This window comes from Phaenicophaeus curvirostris, chromosome 4, assembly GCF_032191515.1.
Source record: "Phaenicophaeus curvirostris isolate KB17595 chromosome 4, BPBGC_Pcur_1.0, whole genome shotgun sequence".
NCBI classification, from domain to species: Eukaryota; Metazoa; Chordata; class Aves; order Cuculiformes; family Cuculidae; genus Phaenicophaeus; species Phaenicophaeus curvirostris.
The window spans coordinates 77,405,203-77,423,951 of record NC_091395.1 but is presented as its reverse complement, the minus strand read 5'-3'; the positions used below and the strand labels follow the sequence as shown (position 1 = coordinate 77,423,951).

Sequence of the window (18,749 nt, the reverse complement as noted above, 5' to 3'; positions counted from 1 at the left end):
CTTCCAACCCACCCTATTCCATGATTCATCGTTAGCACAGTAAGGCTACAAGGCTTCTCCGCACGCCGTGTGACCCCGCCAGTTCCTGCAGCTGGTTGAACCTGGGAACATCTCACTTCATGCCACCACAGGCTTCTCTCCAAGACAGAAGCCAGCGAGCTCCCCGCACCCTCGACTGCCGCCCAGAAAGGCAGCGACAGCTCCGAGCTCTCCGAGCCAGATCCTTCTGATTATCACAAAATGAAATGTTCAGCTCTTGTCACCATCACCCTCAGATCTGTAACGTTACAAAAACACCATTTCCTTTCCCCATTGTCTCGAGCTTTTCTCCACTCCCAACGGTGAAATCAAACCATTTTAAGAGCATTTATATGATGCTAATTTAAACTGAATGTGTTCCGCTGCCAATTGCCTCTCCCCGACTGCCCCAGGCCTCCTGCCAGCTCTGCTCCGTTCCAACATGTCCATCAATCATGGCCAAGAGAACAAGGGAAAAGACCCAGTGACGCAAGAAGCAACATCAGCAACTCCAGCAGGAAAAACCTGCCCTTCACTTTCAGCAAGGGGGGTTCCAAAGTCTTTGGTTCCTCATCACTTCTCATCGGTGAAACATCTCAGGATGCTTTTTGCAGGACTAAAGCTACCAGCATCACTTCCATCTCATCTTTTCCAACTGGAAGTGGCAAGTGGACGTTCATCCTCAAGCTGCTGAGCGAGGACACATTTACTGATGGAAAGTCAACAAGCTCAACCTCAGAGACAGCTCTGTTCCCACAAAGGTGATGGAAACACCTTCTAGAATTTGCACCTTGCCCTCGTAACAGCAGAAATGTGGGATTTGAGGGAAAGAGAAGATCATAGAATCATAGAATCACCAGGTTGGAAAGGATCCACTGGATTATCGAGTCCAACCATTCCCATCAATCACTAAACCATGTCCCTCAGCACCTCGTCCACGCGTCCCTTAAACCCCTCCAGGGAAGCCCTGGGCAGCCTGTTCCACAACTCTCTAGGATCAGCCATCCAGCCACGTTCTACTCAGTGAAGTGTGTGCCTGTCTAAGCCATGGACCACCAGCTTCTCCAGAACGCTCTGGGGGTGTTGGTTGACAGCCGACTGAATATGAGCCAGCAGTGTGCCCAGGTGGCCAAGAAGGCCAATGGCATCTTGGCTTCTATCAGAAACGGCATGACCAGCAGGTCCAGGGAGGTTCTTCTCCCTCTGTACTCGGCACTGGTGAGACCGCTCCTCGAATCCTGTGTTCAGTTCTGGGCCCCTCACCACAAGAAGGATGTTGAGGCTCTGGAGAGAGTCCAGAGAAGAGCAACAAAGCTGGTGAAAGGGCTGGAGAACAGGCCTTATGAGGAACGTCTGAGAGAGCTGGGGGTGTTTAGCCTGGAGAAGAGGAGGCTGAGGGGTGACCTCATTGATCTCTACAACTACCTGAAAGGACGTTGTAGAGAGGAGGGTGCTGGCCTCTTCTTCCAAGTGACAGGGGACAGGACAAGAGGGAATGGCCTCAAGCTCCGCCAGGGGAGGTTTAGGCTAGACGTTAGGAAAAAATTCTTTACAGAAAGGGTCATTGGGCACTGGAACAGGCTGCCCAGGGAGGTGGTTGAGTCCCCTTCCCTGGAGGTGTTTAAGGCACGGGTGGACGAGGTGCTGAGGGATATGGTTTAGTGTTTGGTAGGAACGGTTGGACTCAGTGATCCAGTGGGTCTCTTCCAACCTGGTTATTCTGTGATTCTGTGATTCTGTGACCATATCAGAGGCTGAGAAGCAGGTTGAGAAGACAGGTTGAGAAGACAGTAAGGCAGCAGAGACACCGTTATGGTAGTTTGAGCTAAACTAGAGTCAGTTTTCTAACGTCAGGTAAATCTTGTCTACATAACTTCACTTTCTGAGGGTTCACTGGAGGTTTTTCAGACAGGGTTCGTCTCTCACAGCGATCATGCAGGGCTCTGGGATGCAGAAAGGCCAGAGCTTGTCCTTATTCCTACAGAAACCACGACCATCCTCAAGCTGGTGGAGTCCTGAGTCAAAGAGGACAGAAAGGTCACACCTGTAGGACAGGAGAGGTGACCTCAAACTGACCAACAGAGGATTCCATCCCACAGACGTCACACTCGGGATAAGACTGAGAGATCACAAGGCTCTTGCTCTCTTCTTTGGTGCCCGAGGACCTCGTCTGTCTATTTGCCCCTGATCCTGGATCCATGAATTCCTGAATCCAGTTCCTGAGCCCACCTCCCTCCTAACCTTTCCCTCAGATCTGCTCTACAGCACCTGTGGTGATGTGGAGTCATCAAGGGGTAGGAGCCCAATTTCATATCTTTGTATATGTTCTATTACTTCCTTATTATTTTCATCATCATTATTATTATTACTATGAAACTGTAGGTTTAGTTTCCAAGCCAGAAGCCCTTTTCTTCTCCCCTTTCCCTGAGGGAATGGATTTGGGAACCCAACTGCTCGGTTTCAGCTGCCAAAATTAGCCGGGTCAAGGCTAAACCGTGACAACCATAAATTAAATCAACAAATAGAAACCCTCAAGCCAGACCATTTTGGTTTTTAAGAGAGAAAATCACGCTACCCTTTATCCCTCACCAAAAAACAACCCCGTTTTATCACCTTGTGGAAAGTTAGAGCAAGAGTCCTTCAAATAAATCAACAAGTCCAACCCATCGATCCCGATGAGAGGACGTAGTTGGCTGCTCATGAGAGGAAACGCTTCGTTCCGACTGGATTTGAATTCCACCAGAGCAGGGAGGTTCTTTTTAAGAGCCGCTGTGAGCAACGTGCCCCGGCTGTGATGAGAAAAACCACATTGAAATTCAGAAGAAGCTTAAAGAAGGGTGGGAGAAGGCAATTCCGTTTGAATATTGGGATGGGAACGTTCCATTTGTCAGGTTCATCTTGAGAGACATCAACCACCAGGCGAACGCAAGCAAAGAACCATAAAAGTTCACCCAATATTTGAAAATAGATGTAAAAATAATTAAGTTGAAGTCAATGTGTGAACATCTACTGCTTCACCCTGAACCTGGGAAACCAAGAGAGATGTCTCCAGGTCTTTCAATTGTCACCCTTGTCCTGCTAAGCGGAAAATACAAGTTACACACCTAGTGAGAACCTACAGCAAAATACGCACAGAAGAAGACAATGACAACAATGGTCCATCACTTCTCAACAGCTTAAAATCCAGAAGATGACTTCTCATAGCAACCAGAGAAGGAAGACTCGTCATGTCACCCAGAAACAAAATCACTTCAATATTTAAAGCTAAGCTTAATGCCTTGGGATTGAAAAACTAGAACTTTTAACATGACCATAAACCATTGTCCTCTCCCAACGAACGTAGAACAGGTCTTACCTGTTTCATTGCTGTCTCTCCAATCTTGTCCGAGTGCTTCCGGATGCTCTCCAGGAAATCCTTGAGGTCCGACATGGAAACTTCTTTGATCTCTTCACGCAGCTTTGGAATATTATCCACCATGATCTTGCAGAAGCGGTAGTGGCTCACTTGGGGCAGGTACGTGTGTTCGAGGTGCTCCAGGGTCTTCAGCGCAGGGTAGTGTCTGGAGAAAGCAAGCGAGGCAGATGTGGAAGGAAGAACTTACTTAAACTATGAAATGTGCATTAACTGTAAATAATTTTATATAATTAAGAACCTCTGCTCCGTTCAAGAACCTCTGCAAGGCGTGTGGAGGCCAGCAGCTCCTGAAGATCAAGCAGTCCCACCTCAAGCCAGGCTGCATCCCTTGTTCTGATGCCCACAACCAGCCACCCAGAGGGACCACGTTCTTGACCAGTTTTGTACTCCTAGATCACCAGAAAAATGAAACAGCAGCGCGGCCAGCTGGAAGAAGCAGCACTTCACAGAATCATGGAATGGTTTGGGTCGGAAGGGACCTCAAACCCATCCAGTTCCAAATCCCCTGCCATGGGCAGGCACACCTCCCACTGGACCAGGTGCTCATAGCCCCATCCAACCTGGCCTGGAACACCTGAAATACCCAGGTGGGCACAGCTCAGCATTGTCTTCTCGCTACAAGCAGGATGAAGCACTCACATCATGGATATGACAAGTGATCCAGAGATAAAAAAGGATGCAGAATCGGAGCACTGAAGGCAGGGGGCTGTTTCTCATCACTTTCCAACAAGCAGCCACATGCGGCCCAGCTGCTGGAGAAAAGCTCTTTCTGTCCCTTCCTTAAATCCTGGTCTAGAGCAGACGAAAAGTTTTTTCATCCTGGAGACGAGAAGGTTCCAGGGAGACCTGAGAGTGGCCTTCCAGTAGCTGAAGGGGCTGGAAAGCTGGGGAGGGGCTCTGGATCAGGGAGGGCAGGGATAGGATGAGGGGGAATGGTTTTGAGCTGAAAGAGGGGAGATTGAGATGAGATTTTAGGAAGAAATGTTTTCCTGTGAGGGTGGGGAGGCCCTGGAACAGGTTGCCCAGAGAAGTGGTGGCTGCTCCACCCCTGGAGGTGTTGAAGGCCAGGTTGGATGGGGCTTGGAGCCCCTGATCCAGTGGGAGGTGTCCCTGTCCATGGAAGGGGGTGGAACTGGATGCGCTGTGAGGTCCCTTCTAACACAAACCATTCCATGACTCTATGAAACGTTTCTCTCCATCTCTCCAACCTCTCTCTGCTGGTTGCAGCCACCCCTCTGGGTTGCTTCCCCATCTCCAGTTAACGGCCACAGATTCCACACTCGGCAAACGCCCATGTTTGGTTTATAAACAGCACATAACTCATTTTGTCCACCTCGGAGAGCTGAGTTGATTCACCCTTTACGCAAAACCTATCACTCCTCCGAGAGCGTGTCCCCAAAACCCAAGCCCCACGGTGGTGACCAACCCCCTCACGGGCTCTCCTGGAAGGTCTATAAGCAAGCCCGGGTGTGGACAGAGAAATATTCAATCTGTTTTGCTGCGTGTGGTGAATGAAGCCATCAAATCCAGACAAAGAAGGGAAACAAAGAAGCCAAGGGTTCAGATTTTCCTTAAATGTGGCTTTCAACTCCGATTTGTTTCAAAACGAACCAATCCAAAGCCGGCTGGGTGGCTGGAGGGGAGCTGCAAATCTTAGAAGCAACCCTTGGCAACACTATCCAGAGTGAGGGCATCGAGCCGCATCTGGATCCCCTTCAGAAGTTCCCAGCGCTGTGATCAGCTCCAGCTCCCCACCCCACATCTGTCACCAGATAAACCCCTCGCTGCTCCCAGGAGCAGATTCAAACCAGTTGGACGAACGCCACGCTGCCGTGAGCCACCCTGAGAAGAAGACATTGAGTTTTGGGAGCAGCTAAATAAGCTCCCTGCAACTCCTCCAGCCAGCCCAGCTTTCAGGATCCTGGGTCCAAGGACCACGGGGATCAGCAGAAGTGGGAGGAGAAGTGGAGAACGACGCCCTTCCAATTATTTATCGCCTTGTAGAGAACATCTGGTTCCATCAGTGCTGGTTGGATGATGGATGGCAGGCGCAACCAAGGCATCGGATCCGATTGCTCGCCCTGCATGGAGCCTCCCGTCGTTCTGGCTGACCTCCTCCCAGCAGCTGCTCTCAACTCAATTTGCCACCCCCAGGGCTCCAAAACGCCTCTAAAATCCCACGCTGCTTAAACAAATAGTCCCCCAGGAGCCCAATATCCTGGTCCACGGCTTCATCCTTCAGAAGCAGGGTGGGAAAAATCTTAGATTTACAGTTCATGATTCCCAAGCCACAAAGTCCTTGTAGTTCGGTTCACTCTTCCAAACAGCTATTTCATAGAACCATGGAATGGGTTGGGTTGGAAGGAACCTCAAAGTCCATCCAGTTCCACGCCCCTGCCATGGGGAGGGACACCTCCCACTGGATCAGGGGCTCCAAGCCCCATCCAACCTGGCCTTGAACACCTCCAGGGATGCGGAAACCACAGTTCCCTGGGTGATCTGAGCCAGGGCCTCGACACCCTCATTGTGAAGAATTTATTCCTAAATTTATTCCCCCTTCCAATTTAAAGTCATTCCCTCTCATCCTATCTCTCCAGGCCCTTGGAAAATGTCCCTCTCCAGGTTTCCTGGAGCCCCTTCAGGTACTGGAAGCTGCTCTAAGGTCTCTCTGGAGTGTTCTCCAGGATTTCTCAGTCTTTCCTCATAGCAGAGGTTCTCCAGCCCTCACATCATCTCTGTGGCCTCCTCTGGACCCGTTCCAACAGTTTCATCTCCTTCTTATGTTGGGGTCTCCACAACTGGACACAGGACTCCAGGTGGGGTCTCATAAGAACAGAGTGGAGGGAGAGAATCCCCTCCCTCACCCTGCTGGCTGCGCTGCTCTTGATGCAGAAATTTTGATTTCTACCACAAAGCAAGCCATGTGTCTTCCCACCAAGTCCTACCACGCTTCACAATGCTCCACAGGCACTTGGCTTCCATGCATGGTCCTCATATCTGTCCCATCCTGAGAGGTTTTTAAGGCCAGGTTGGATGGAGCTTTGAGCAACCTGATCCAGTGGGAGGTGTCCTTATCCTTAGCAGGGGGGTGGAACTGGATGGGCTTTGAGGTCCCTTCCAACCCAAACCATTCTATGATTTAATTCATCTGGCACAAAATAGATGCTTTTCCACTCCTCCAACATAAAACATCCTATAAAGATTTACCTTTTCGATTTCATTTGCTCCCGCAGTTTGCTGTACATCTCCAGGACTGGAAAGAAAAGGAAAACACAGGAGCGTTGAGGCACAAGAACAACAAAAAAAGATGTAAATTCAAATACACAATGTGACAAACCAAGAGCAATTTTGGATTCCTCACCGGGAAGACACAGCGTAAGCTTATCAACCGTCGCCGAAATATTCCTCTGCTGCAACCGGCATTGCTTCAGCTCTTCCATCGCTATTATCAACTTTGGAAAGGGAAAAGAAAAAGGGTTCACTGAAAACAGTAATTATCAGACAGAGCAGGAGGGATCTACACTGCTTTGTGCTCGTCATGACCACCCAAAGAGCAGGTTGATGACAAAGCCGGCTCTGAAACCCAAGTGGTCACCAAGCACTGCAGAGCGTTCCCAAAAGGCAAGGTTGGATGGGGCTTGGAGCAACCTGATGCCGTGGGAGGTGTCCCTGCTCATGGCAGGGGGTGGAACTGGATGGGCTTTGAGTTCCCTTCCAACCCAACCCATTCTATGATTCCATGACCCTAAGTTAATGCTGATTAGTTACGGTTGCTCTGTGTGATTTGCCACCAGAGAAGACAACCAGACAATGCAAAACAAAGATGAAAGGAATGGATTCATCGCTTACTTCTTTCCCTTCGTTCTGCAGCTTTCGGTTGGTGTCCGTGACTTGATTCTGTAAGGATAATGGAGAAGAAAAAGACAAAGAACATGCATAAATCAAGACAATGGTTTTCACCATAAAACACCTGAACATAAACACCATCGCTTCCCACCCCACCTCCTCCTGCCTGGAATGAAGCTGTTAATTACCTGGTCTAACAATCATTGTCATTCATAGAATCATAGAATAACCAGGTTGGAAGAGACCCACCGGATCATCGAGTCCAACCATTCTGTCCATCTCATTCCTGAGATATCAAGAGCCACACAGAGAACACAAAGGATTCGCTTCCACAGAACAGTTGAAAGCAACATAAGTTCACACTCAAAAAGCTGCTGTCTTGATCGACCACCTCCAAGTGCACCGCGAGGCAACCAGTTCAGATACGAGGGCATTAATTAATTTCTATTCATAAATAGAAAATTGATTCAGGATCCAATTTGCTCCCTGAAAACTAAGGAAAGATTGATTGGACTTCAGGATCTTAGAGATGTTTTCCAGCCTTAACGATTCCATGATTCCACGATTCTAAGATATTGGGTAACAATGAGTTCCCAGGCTTCTCCAAATTTCAACAGGACAAGTGAGAAGTGGTGATCCTCAAAGGTCTGTACTAGCCCACTACTGCTTCATATTTTCATTTAAGATATCGACAGTGAGATCGAAAGCACCCTCAGCAAGTTTACAGAAGTCCCTGAGCTGAGTGGTGCAGTTGTCACACCAGAAGGATGGGATGGATCCAGAGGGACCTGGACGGACTGGAGAAGTGGGGCTGGGAGAACCTCATGAGGTTCAACAAGGCCAAGTCAAAGGTCCTACACCTGGGTCAGAGCAATTCATGGTTTCAATCCAGGCTGGGGGATAATGCGATTTAGGACAGCTCTGAGGAGAAGGACTTGGGGTGCTGGGGGGTGAGAAGCTCAACGTGAGCCAGCAACATGCGCTCACAGCCCAGGAACCAACCGTGTCCTGGGCTGCGTCCAGAGCAGTGTGGCCAGCAGGGAGGGAGGGGATTCTGCCCCTCTATCCTGCTCTCATGAGACCCCACGTGGAGTCCTGTGTCCCGTTCTGGAGTCCTCAACATAAGAAGGAGATGGAACTGTTGGAACAGATCCAGATGAGTCTTCAAAGATGAACCAGGGGCTGGAGCACCTCTGCTAAGAGGCCAGACTGAGGGAGCTGGGGTTGCTCCACCTGGAGAAGAGAAGGCTCCTGGGAGACCTTAGAGCAGCTTCCAGTACCCGAAGGGGCTCCAGGAAAGACAGGCAGGGGCTTTTTACAAGGACTTGGAGTGATAGGACAAGGGGGAATGGCGTTAAATTGGAAGGGGAAGACTTAGATTAGACATTAGGAAGAAATTCTTCACGCTGAGGGTCGTGAAGAACTGGCCCAGATAGGACAGAGAAGTCATGGCTGCCTCATCCCTGGAGGTGTTCAAGGCCAGGTTGGATGGGGCTTGGAGCAACCTGGTCCAGTGGGAGGTGTCCCTGCCCATGACAGCGTGTGGAACTGGATGGACTTTGAGGTCCCTTTCAACCCAAACGATTCTATGATTTTATGCTGAAAGGTCTCACAGTAAGAGGCCGGTGCTTCCTCATCGAGCAAAGCCATCCAGCTCTCCATCCTTTTGCTTTAACGCTGGCCACAAGGGGTTTTTAAGCTTAGTGAGGACTAAGCAAGAAGAGGACTCACCCCATGATCTCCCTGCACACCACTTCCCTACAGCATCTGCATCCTATATCTCCCCTTTCTCCAGTAGCTCCGGCTCTCCTGGCCGCTTGCCCTGTGCAAAAACTGCTCATTTCCTTTATGATGTATTGAGATTTTATGAGCAGGAGCTCAGCGTCTCTTCCAAAGATCGTTTTATTTGCTTATATCCCCCAAATCCCACCAGGAAAAAGGAATCCATGTAGGATAATTGAAAACTGCTCCTAAAATAATGCCAAGGCTGTAGTAGTCTCCTATTAAAATTACACAGCAATCCCAGCTAAGGCAAAAAAGAAGGAATATATTCCACCCTGGCACACGAAGAGTTTCCAGGGGGTTGAAGTTGTGCTGTGTTTTGTTCTTAAGGTCCACATCCATACGTTGGAAAAGCAAAGGATTGTTTATGCAGACATGGTGAAGCTTTGCAGACGAGATGCAATAATCCAAGACAGAGAAGCAGCAAGGGGGGACGGACCAGGTGGGCGCGGGGGAAGAACGATCCGATGGGATCACACCACGGGCTTACGGGATGCTCGAGGCGTTGGCTCATTCCTCCATGAACGGAACACGTGGGATGGAGCAAAGCTTTGGGTTTGAGAGATTAAAACATAGAATCATAGAATGGTTTGGGTTGGAAGGGACCTAAAGATCATCCAGTTCCAATTCCAGAGAGACATCCCTCTGGACCAGACTGCTCCAAGCCCCATCCACCCGGCTTTGAACATCTCCAGGGATGGGGCAGCCACAGCTCCCCTGGAAAACCTGGGCCAGGGCCTCCCCACCCTCAGCATCAAGAATTTCCTCCTAATATCCAATCTAAATCTTCCCCCTTCCAATTTCAAGCCATTCCCCCTCACCCATCACTCCAGGCCTTTGGAAATTCCCTCCCCAGGTTTCCTGGAGCCCCTTCAGGTACTGGAAGCTGCTCTAAGGTCTCCTCAGACACTTCTCTTCTCCAAGCTGAACAACCCCAACTCTCTCAGCCTGGCTTCACAGCAGAGGGGCTCCAGCCCTCAAATCATCTTTGTGAACTCCTCTGGACCCGTTCTCCAACAGGAATGAAGAAAGTTAGATGGTTACAGCTAGGAATGGGCTTTCCAAACCTTAAAAACCTGCAGGAAGATGAGAGAAAGGTGGAATTTACCTATTTCTTGAAAAAACTCTGTTAATAGCACATGGTGCCCAGGGACATTGGTCAGTGGCGGACTTGGCAGTGTTGGGTTTATGGTTGGACCTGGCGGTCTTCAAGGTCTTTTCCAACCTTGACTTTCTATGATTCTGTGAAAAAGCTGCTTGTTGGATCGGAATGTGGATAAGTGGTGGGAAGGAGTCTAGGCAGGTTTCTGGGGAGATAAAGGACATAGATGTTGGAGGGGCTCCTACGTGTAGCAGCCAGATGGGCTTGTAGATTAAGCTTGGATGTTGTGTCTTAAAATACATGTTTTCCATATTTTGCAGCCTTTAACAAAGCACAGAAATGACTTAATCGGTGTCTGAGGTCAGAGAATGTTCTTCATTCCATTCTATGATTCTACAATAAATAAATCTCCAGCAAGCAGGTGTTCTGGAAAAGAAGGAGGGATTTTGACTTCACTGCGCTGACTGCTGCGTTTCGTACAATTATCCATTAATTGAAAACTACCTGTGGCGTTTGCTAACAGTCTTGTAGCTTCACAGAGGCTTCCATCCCAGAAACTTCCAGGAAAAACCTTTGTTCTGACACCAGCAGCACCCACGTCCTTCCAAGGGCATTTAACCACAGCAAGGATCCAACATATAACCATTTGGTTGGAAAAGACTTTTGAGATCATCAAATCCAACCAGACCTGTCCACTACTAAACCAGATTCAAAGGAGGCTACAAAGATGATCAGGGGGCTGGAGAACCTCCCAGACCAGGACAGGCTGACAGTGTTGGGCTTGTTCAGCCTGGAGAAGAGAAGGCTCCAAGGAGACCTTATAGTGACCTTCCAGTACCTGAAGGGGCTACAAGAAAGTTGAGGAGGGACTTCTTACAAAGACTTGGAGGACAGGACGAGGGGGAAAGGGTATAAACTGGAGAGGGGTAGATTTAGACTAGACATAAGGATGAGTTTTTTCACCATGAGAGTGGTGAGACACTGGCCCAGGTTGCCCAGAGAAGGTGTGGCTGCTCCATCCCTGGAGGAGTTCAAGTCCAGGTTGGATGGGGCTTGGAGCAACCTGGTCCAGTGGGAGGTATTCCTGCCCATCGCACAGGGGTTAGAACCAGATGACCTTTAAGGTCCCTTCCAACCCTAATTAGTCTACGACTCTCTATGATCCCCGAGCACCTCATCTACCCATCTTTTAAACATCTCCAAGGATGGGGAACCCACCACCTCCCTGGGCAGCCTCTGCCAGGGCCTGTTGATTGCGAGACGAGGCCATTGGAAATACCATGCAAGAAGCCTCTTTTGTTTTCAGCTATTGTTTCTCGCCAAGAGCTCCACATTGTTTGTTTGCAAAGGCTCGTTGCTGTTTCCCATTCTCCAAACAGTGACTTTGTTGGTGGCGCACTCTGAAGTCCATCTCTACCCTCAGGATCTCTCTTGAGTTCCATGACTTTGCGATCTATAAAACAGCACATGGGAAAAATACACACAGAAACTTCTTTCAGAGCCCTCTTTGTAAGGGTTTCTCCAGGGAATCATCCATGGGTCCAGTGGTGAGAGTGTCTTTTGTTCCAGCTATTCATTCTCCATTTGATCTCCGTCTTTTTCTCAGTAGCGTCGGTCTTTGATCATACGTGCGAGCAGCAATAAAGTAAATGCCTTCCGTATTGCATCTCTCGTGCGTAGATTAACTCGTGTGCTCTTAACTTTGGGCTGTTTTCATAGAATCAGAATTCCTTGGTTGGAAAAGACCTTTGAGATCATTGAGTCCAACCGTAGCTGTCAACTGCTTAACCATAGCTCTGAGGACCTCATCTACCCGGCTTTTAAACACCTTCAGGGATGGGGGCTCCGCCAACTCTCCAGGCAGCCTCTGCCAGGGCCTGAGAAGCCTTTGACTGGAGAAATATCTCCTGATGTCCAATCTGAACCTGCCCTGGAGTAACTTCAGGCCGTTTCCTCTTGTCCTATCACCTGTAAGCTGGGAGAAGTGACCAACAGCCACCTCACTACAACCTCCTTTCAAGCAGCTGTAGACAGTGATGAGGTCTCACTTCATCCTCCTCTTCTCCACACTAAAAAATCCTAGGTACCTCAGACACTTCTCATAATTCCTGCTCTCCAGCTCCGTTCCCCTCTCTAGACGCTCTACAGCTCCTCTATGTCCTTCTTGGAGTGAGGGGCCCAAAACTGAACCCAGGATTCCAGGTGTGGCCTCACCAGCGCCCAGTCCAGGGGCACAATCACTTCCTTGGTCCTGCTGGCCACACTGTTTCTGATCCAGGCCAAGATGCCATTGTGCTGCAAGCACACACGGCCAGCTCATGGAGAGCTTCTCATCCCTCAGGACCCCAAGCCCTTCACAGGAATGTCCCAGGTTGCCCAGGGAAGTTGTGGATGTCCCCTCCGTGGAGATGTTCAAGGCCAGGTTGGATGGGACTTCGCAGCACCTGATCCAGTGGGAGGTGTCCCTGCCCATGGTAGGTGGGTTGGAACTGGATGGGCTTTAAGGTCCCTTCCAACCCAACCCATTCCATGCTTCTATAATTCCCAGCTCTAACTGGTTTACCTTCCCATTAAGCCAACCAAACCTGGAGCTCCCACTGAAAAGGATCAAGCTGTGTGTTTAAGTGAGTTGACCAGGACCACGTGCAGATGGCTTTCTCTTACCTTTAGTTTCTGAGCTTCTCCTCTAACCTTCAGCAGCTCCGTGATGGAGTCCACAAAACCCTGGTAATGGAAGTTGCACATTTTCTCAATCTCACGATCGTGGTTTCTGATTCGCGCTTCCAGTTTCTCCATGAATCGACCGTGTTCTTCTCCATCATAAACAGACCTAGAAAGAAAACGCCAACATTGGTGAGGATTCCCAGATATGTTATTGTCAACATTACAAGAAATATCCAAAATAGGAGGTTAAACCAAGCCTCCTGTGATAAAGAGATAGTTTTGCTTTCTCTGTGCATCACCAGGCACCAAACACGGGTTTGGATATCTACTCCAGCTCTTTTTATTCCTTTTTCCACCTGTCAAACACCAGCTCGATGTTCCCTCAGAGACAGCGACACGGCTGTCATAGAATCACAGAACAGTCTGGGTTGGAAGGGACCTCAAAGCCCATCCAGTTCCAACCCCTGCCATGGGCAGGGACACCTCCCACTGGACCAGACTGCTCCAAGCCCCATCCAACCTGGCCCTGAACCCCTCCAGGGATGGGGCAACCACAGTTTCTCAGGGCAACCTGATGTCCAGCCTGAATCTCTTCTGGAGGAGCTTGAGGCCATTCCCTCTCGTCCTGTCCCCTGACCCCTGGGAGAAGAGCCCAGCTCCCTCCTCTCCACAACCTCCTCTCAGGGAGTTGCAGAGAGCAATGAGGTCTCCCCTCAGCCTCCTCTTCTCCAGGATAAACACCCCCAGCTCTCTCAGCCACTCCTCTTCTTCTCCAGCCCCTTCACCAGCTTCGTTGCTCTTCTCTGGACTCGCTCCAGAGCCTCAACATCCTTCTTGTGGTGAGGGGCCCAGAACTGACCCCAGGATTCGAGGAGCGGTCTCACCAGTGCCGAGTCCAGAGGGAGAAGAACCTCCCTGGCCCTGCTGGCCACACTGTTTCTAATCCAAGCCAAGATGCCATTGGCCTTCTTGGCCACCTGGGCCCCTGCTGGCTCACGTTCAGTCGCTGTCAACCAACACCCCCAGGTCCTTCTCCTCCAGGCAGTTTCCAGCCAGACTTCTCCTTATCCATGTGGCAGTTAGAGATATAAGGTGGGGAATGAGGGAGCTGTAGTAGCAGCAGTGATGAGTGACACTTCAGAAAGGACCAGCACAACAAACCCAACCAGCCCTGATCCCACAGCACAAGCACTTTGGAGAACGTCACCTCTGCCACCACAAAGGTCTCAAAGCAATCCGAAAACACCAAGACAAGGAAAAAGCTGGAGGGATTCTATTTAATTATCGTTCTTTAAGATCTGCCCTAAGGATTTCAATTACAGTTTCAGTAACCATTTGCAGTAGCCAAATCTTTACAAGCCTACTTAAAACTCAATGTAAAAAGACACCGTGACCAATACCAGAAGCCTTCGCAGGTGACCTACTTCACCGAGGTAGATGCAGGATGGTGCTAAAAGTGAAGATGAGATAAGAAGAGCTCTCAAACCAGAGGAATGCCACCACAAGTGGTTTTTCCTCCCAGCTTGGCAGGAGTTTGCTCATGAAGTAGGAAAATCGGAGCCCGAGTGCCATCTAGTGCTGCGAAGCCTCTTTGCAGGATCTTCCAGAGAGCTCAGGAGGGCCTCCCAGCACATCACCATGAAGAATTTCTTCCTAATGTCTCATCTAAATCTCCCCCTTCCAATTTGAAGCCATTCCCCCCCGTCCTATCATTCCAGGCCCTTGGAAAAAGTCCCTCCCCAGCCTTCCTGGAGCCCCTTCAGGTACTGGAAGCTGCTCTGAGTTCTCCCCAGAGTCTTCTCCAGGCTGAACAAGCCCAACTCTCTCAGCCTGTCCCCCTCAAATATAAATAAATGTGTTTATATTCCAAACAAAACTCCGTCAGCATTTATAGAGGAACCTATCAACAGGAAAAAATGATTACTTAAAAACTCTGGGCACCATTTCCCTTGGAGATGGTGAACCTAAGGGATCAACGTCTGAGGACTGAAAACCTGTTATTGGTTTATTTTAGTCAAAATCTAGCGTTAAACCAAAAAAAGAAAAAATTGGTGACAGGCAGCAACGAAACCCCAGCATCTTCAGCATCAGTTCCAAGCTCATATTTAATCAAATTCTGCATCTTCCCTTTCGAGCTCTCCTGCTCAACAACAACAGAGAATCAGCATCCTTCATTTTCATCCTCCCTCTTCAACACAAGCACTTGGGAACAGCCACTTAAGTCCCCATCCAACAAGCAGCGTATTCCAGAAGATGTCAAGCCCAAAGTCATAGGATGTCAAGTTCTTGGTGAGTATTGACCACCATCACCTACTTGATAAGGGCATGGAGTGATAGGATGAGAGGGAATGGTTTAAATTGGAAGGGGGAAGATTTCGAGTAGATGGTAGGAAGAAATTTGTTGTGATGAGGGTGGGGAGGCCCTGGCCCAGGTTGCCCTGAGAAGCTGTGGCTGCCCCATCCCTGGAGGTGTTCAAGGCCAGGTTGGATGAGGCTTGGAGCAACCTGATCCAATGGGAGGTGACCCTGCCCATGGCAGGGGGTTGGAACTGGATGGGCTTTGAGGTCCCTTCCAACCCAACCCATTCCATGATTCTATGAACTGGAGAGGGGCAGATTTAAACTAGACATAAAGAGGAATTTCTTCATGATGAGAGCAGTGAGACACTGGAGCAGGTTGCTCAGGGAAGTTGTGGATGTCCCATCCCTGGAGGTGTTCAAGGCCAGGTTGGATGAGGCTTTGTGCAGCCTGGTCCAGTGGGAGGTGTCCCTGCCCAGGGCCGGGGGTTGGAACTGAATGATCTTTAAGGTCCCTTCCAACTCAAACCATTCCATGATTCCATCAACGCCATGGAAATCAACCCTCAAAGCTGCTTTGCTTCCTGTTCTAGAAGAAGCTTCCAGTCAGACAGTTTTATTGATAAGCCTCAAAACCTGCTTTCCAATTAAAAGTCCAAGAACAAACGCTCTGTCCCACGGGCGTTTACCCTGCAACTCCAGAGCAGGCCATGATTCTCCAACTGTCAACTACGTTCAGCAACAGATCCATCTGCTTCACATTTTTAAAGTACGATCGCTAAACGAAACCATTTAGAACGACTTTTTAAAGTTCTTGGATCCTATTGTTAAGTTTCACAATTTCTGCATTCATCACAAAAATTACACTTCCATTTTTCCTTTGTTCCAAAGGTTAACTAAAAAAATCTTTCCAGGAAAGCCACAGCAGGTAAGAGCACCAGGAGTTCCCATCTGCAGCCCTGAGGTGTTGCAGAGTTTATCCTCCAAAACTGGGGCAACAAAACCTGTGGCCAAGCTATTAAGGAGGACACAGCAGGTGCCACCTTGTGGCACAGCTGGATGCTTCGGGGCCTTTCCAAGTTCTCCAGGAAGCAGCAGCTCCCGCAGAAGCACACAACATGTTGATGATGAACCTTCCACACCCTCATCCTCTTCCCACATCCCAGAGTCGAACTCAACTCTGCTCACACCCAGCACTCACACTGCACTGGACACCATCGCATCCTCCATTGCTTCATCATCTTCAACAGCAAGAATAGGTGAAGGAGGAGAGGTTTGGGGAATATAGCCAATGGAAGACCCAAAGGGACAACCAGTTCTACTCCAAATCTCCTTAAAACGTCGTCATAGGTAGGACAACTTAGGGCCATCAAGCACCAACACAACCAGATGTGCTTTTAACACCTCATCTGGATCTTCTCAGGCCACCGGTCCTACACCAGACACCGTACACACGCTGGAAGAACAGCAGAGGGGCTTAAAGTTACTGCACACATATAAAATATATATATATATAAAAGTATAAAATAATGATAAAATGGGTTGCTTTGGAAGAGACATTAAAGCCCATCCAGTTCCAACCCCCTGATATGGACATGGACACGTCCCACTGGATCAGGTTGCTCAAATCCTCATCCAACCTGGCCTTGAGCACCTCCAGGGGTGGGGCAGCCACCACTCCCCTGGACAACCTGGGCCAGGGCCTCCCCACCCTCGTCATGAAAAATTTCTTCCTAGTGTCCAATCTAAATCTTCCCCCTTCCAATTAGAAGCTATTCCTCCTCATCCTGTGATTCCAGATCCTTCGAAAAAGTCCCTCTCCATCTTTCCTGGAGCTCCTTCAGGTACTGGAAGCTGCTCTAAGGTCTCCGAGGAGCCTTCTCTCCTCCAAGTTCAACAAGCCCAACTCTCTCAGCCTGGCCTCCTACCAGAGGTTCTCCAGCCCTCACATCATCTTTGTTACCTACTCTAGGCCCGTTCCAACAGTTCCATCTCCTTCTTATGTTGGGGATTCAAGAACTGGACACAGGACTCCAGGTGGGGTCTCACGAGAGCAGAGTAGAGAGCGAGAATCCCCTCCATAAAATGCTAGAAGATCATAGAATCATAGAATCGTTTGGGTTGGAAGGGACCTTAAAGACCATCTAGTTCCAGCCCCCCTGCAATGGGCAGGGACACCTCCCACTGGATCCTCGTTCAGACCTCGCTGTGCGGGGCCTTCTTGTGTCTCACACCCAAGTGGTTAAATCAAGAGCCCTTCAGGCTGTCTTGGAGAGGGCCAAGCCGTGAGGTTGACCCCACAACTTCATTCCCAACGAGCAACTGCCTGCAGGACGGGGACTCAGAAGGAACCTAAATCAATTCAACTGAAAGCACAAAGCGGGGGAATCTCTGGGGGTGAAATGAAAGAGCTCTGGAACAATGCAAGGAGGACATTCTGGGGACAGGGGACTCGCTTTTGTTTTCAATTAATAAGTGGAACAAATTCCTGAGTGTTGTGGACTTCAATTTCATTTTATTTTTTTCCCCCTGTAAACTTCTGTAGTAGTTTGAATCCCCCCGAAACATTTTCTTCTCATTAAGCCACATAAAAGCATTAGCAGTTTGTTTACTCTCGTTCAAACTTTTGTAATAAACAAATTAACTACTGAGCTATGCAAAAAAAAAAAAATCCTAATTTTTGGAGTGCAGCAAAAGTTCCACAGAAAAGAGGTCACAGAGAGGTTGCTTGTTTAGTATCACAGAATCATGGAATGGGTTGGGTTGGAAGGGACCTCAAAGCCCACCCAATTCCAATTTCAACCTCCTGCCACAGGCAGGGACACCTCCCACTGGACCAGGTTGCTCCAAGTACCATCCAACCTGGCCTTAAACACCTCCAGAGATGGGGCAGCCACCACTTCTCTGGACGACCTGGGCCAGGGCCGCCTCATCCTCATCGTGAAGAATTTCTTCCTAATGTCTCATCTAAATCTTCCCCCTTCCAATTTAAAGCCATTCCCTTCATCCTATCCATGCCCTTGGAAAAAGTCCCTCCCCAGCTTTCTTTCAAAAAGCACATAGATGTGGCACTTCAGGACATGGTTTAGTAGGCACGGGGGTGTTGGACTGACAGCTAGACTGGATGAGCTTAGAGGTCTTCTCCAACCTTAATGATTCCAACCATATCCTGGGCTGCATCAAAAAAAGAATGGCCAGCAGGTCAAGGGAGGGGATTCTGCGCCTCTATTCCTCTCTTGTGAGACCTCATCTGGAGTCTCGTGTCCAGTTCTGGAATCCTCAACGTAAGAAGGAGATGGAGCTGTTGGAACAGGTCCAGAGGAGGCTACAAGGACGATCAGAGGGCTGGAGAACCTCCCATATGAGGACAGGCTGAGAGAGTTGGGCTTGTTCAGCCTGGAGAAGAGAAGTCTCTGAGGAGACCTTATGGTGACCTTCCAGTACCTGAAGGGGCTACAAGAAAGCTGGGGAGGGACATTTTCCAAGGGCCTGGAGTGACAGGGACAATGACTATAAACTGGAGAGGGGCAGTTTTAGACTAGACATAAGGTGGAATTTTTTCATGATGAGGATGGGGAGGCCCTGGAACAGGTTTCCAAGGGAAGTTGTGGCTGCCCCATCCCT

General features: G+C 49.3%; 1 protein-coding gene across 7 annotated transcripts in view; it reads right to left on the bottom strand.

The window, feature by feature from the left end:
- EXOC6B (exocyst complex component 6B) overlaps positions 1-18,749 on the bottom strand; it is a 304,572-nt gene that overhangs the window by 243,055 nt on the left and 42,768 nt on the right. For all 7 annotated transcript variants that reach the window (XR_011337398.1, XM_069856623.1, XM_069856625.1 and 4 more), the window contains exons 2-6: positions 12,828-12,993; positions 7,283-7,330; positions 6,795-6,885; positions 6,641-6,686; positions 3,374-3,578 (exon numbers count right to left, since the gene is read on the bottom strand). Coding sequence is in view for 6 of the 7 variants with exons in the window: in XM_069856623.1 (XP_069712724.1) it covers positions 3,374-3,578; positions 6,641-6,686; positions 6,795-6,885; positions 7,283-7,330; positions 12,828-12,993 (556 nt within the window). In the remaining variant the exon portion in view is untranslated. The remainder of the gene's footprint in view (positions 1-3,373; positions 3,579-6,640; positions 6,687-6,794; positions 6,886-7,282; positions 7,331-12,827; positions 12,994-18,749) is intronic.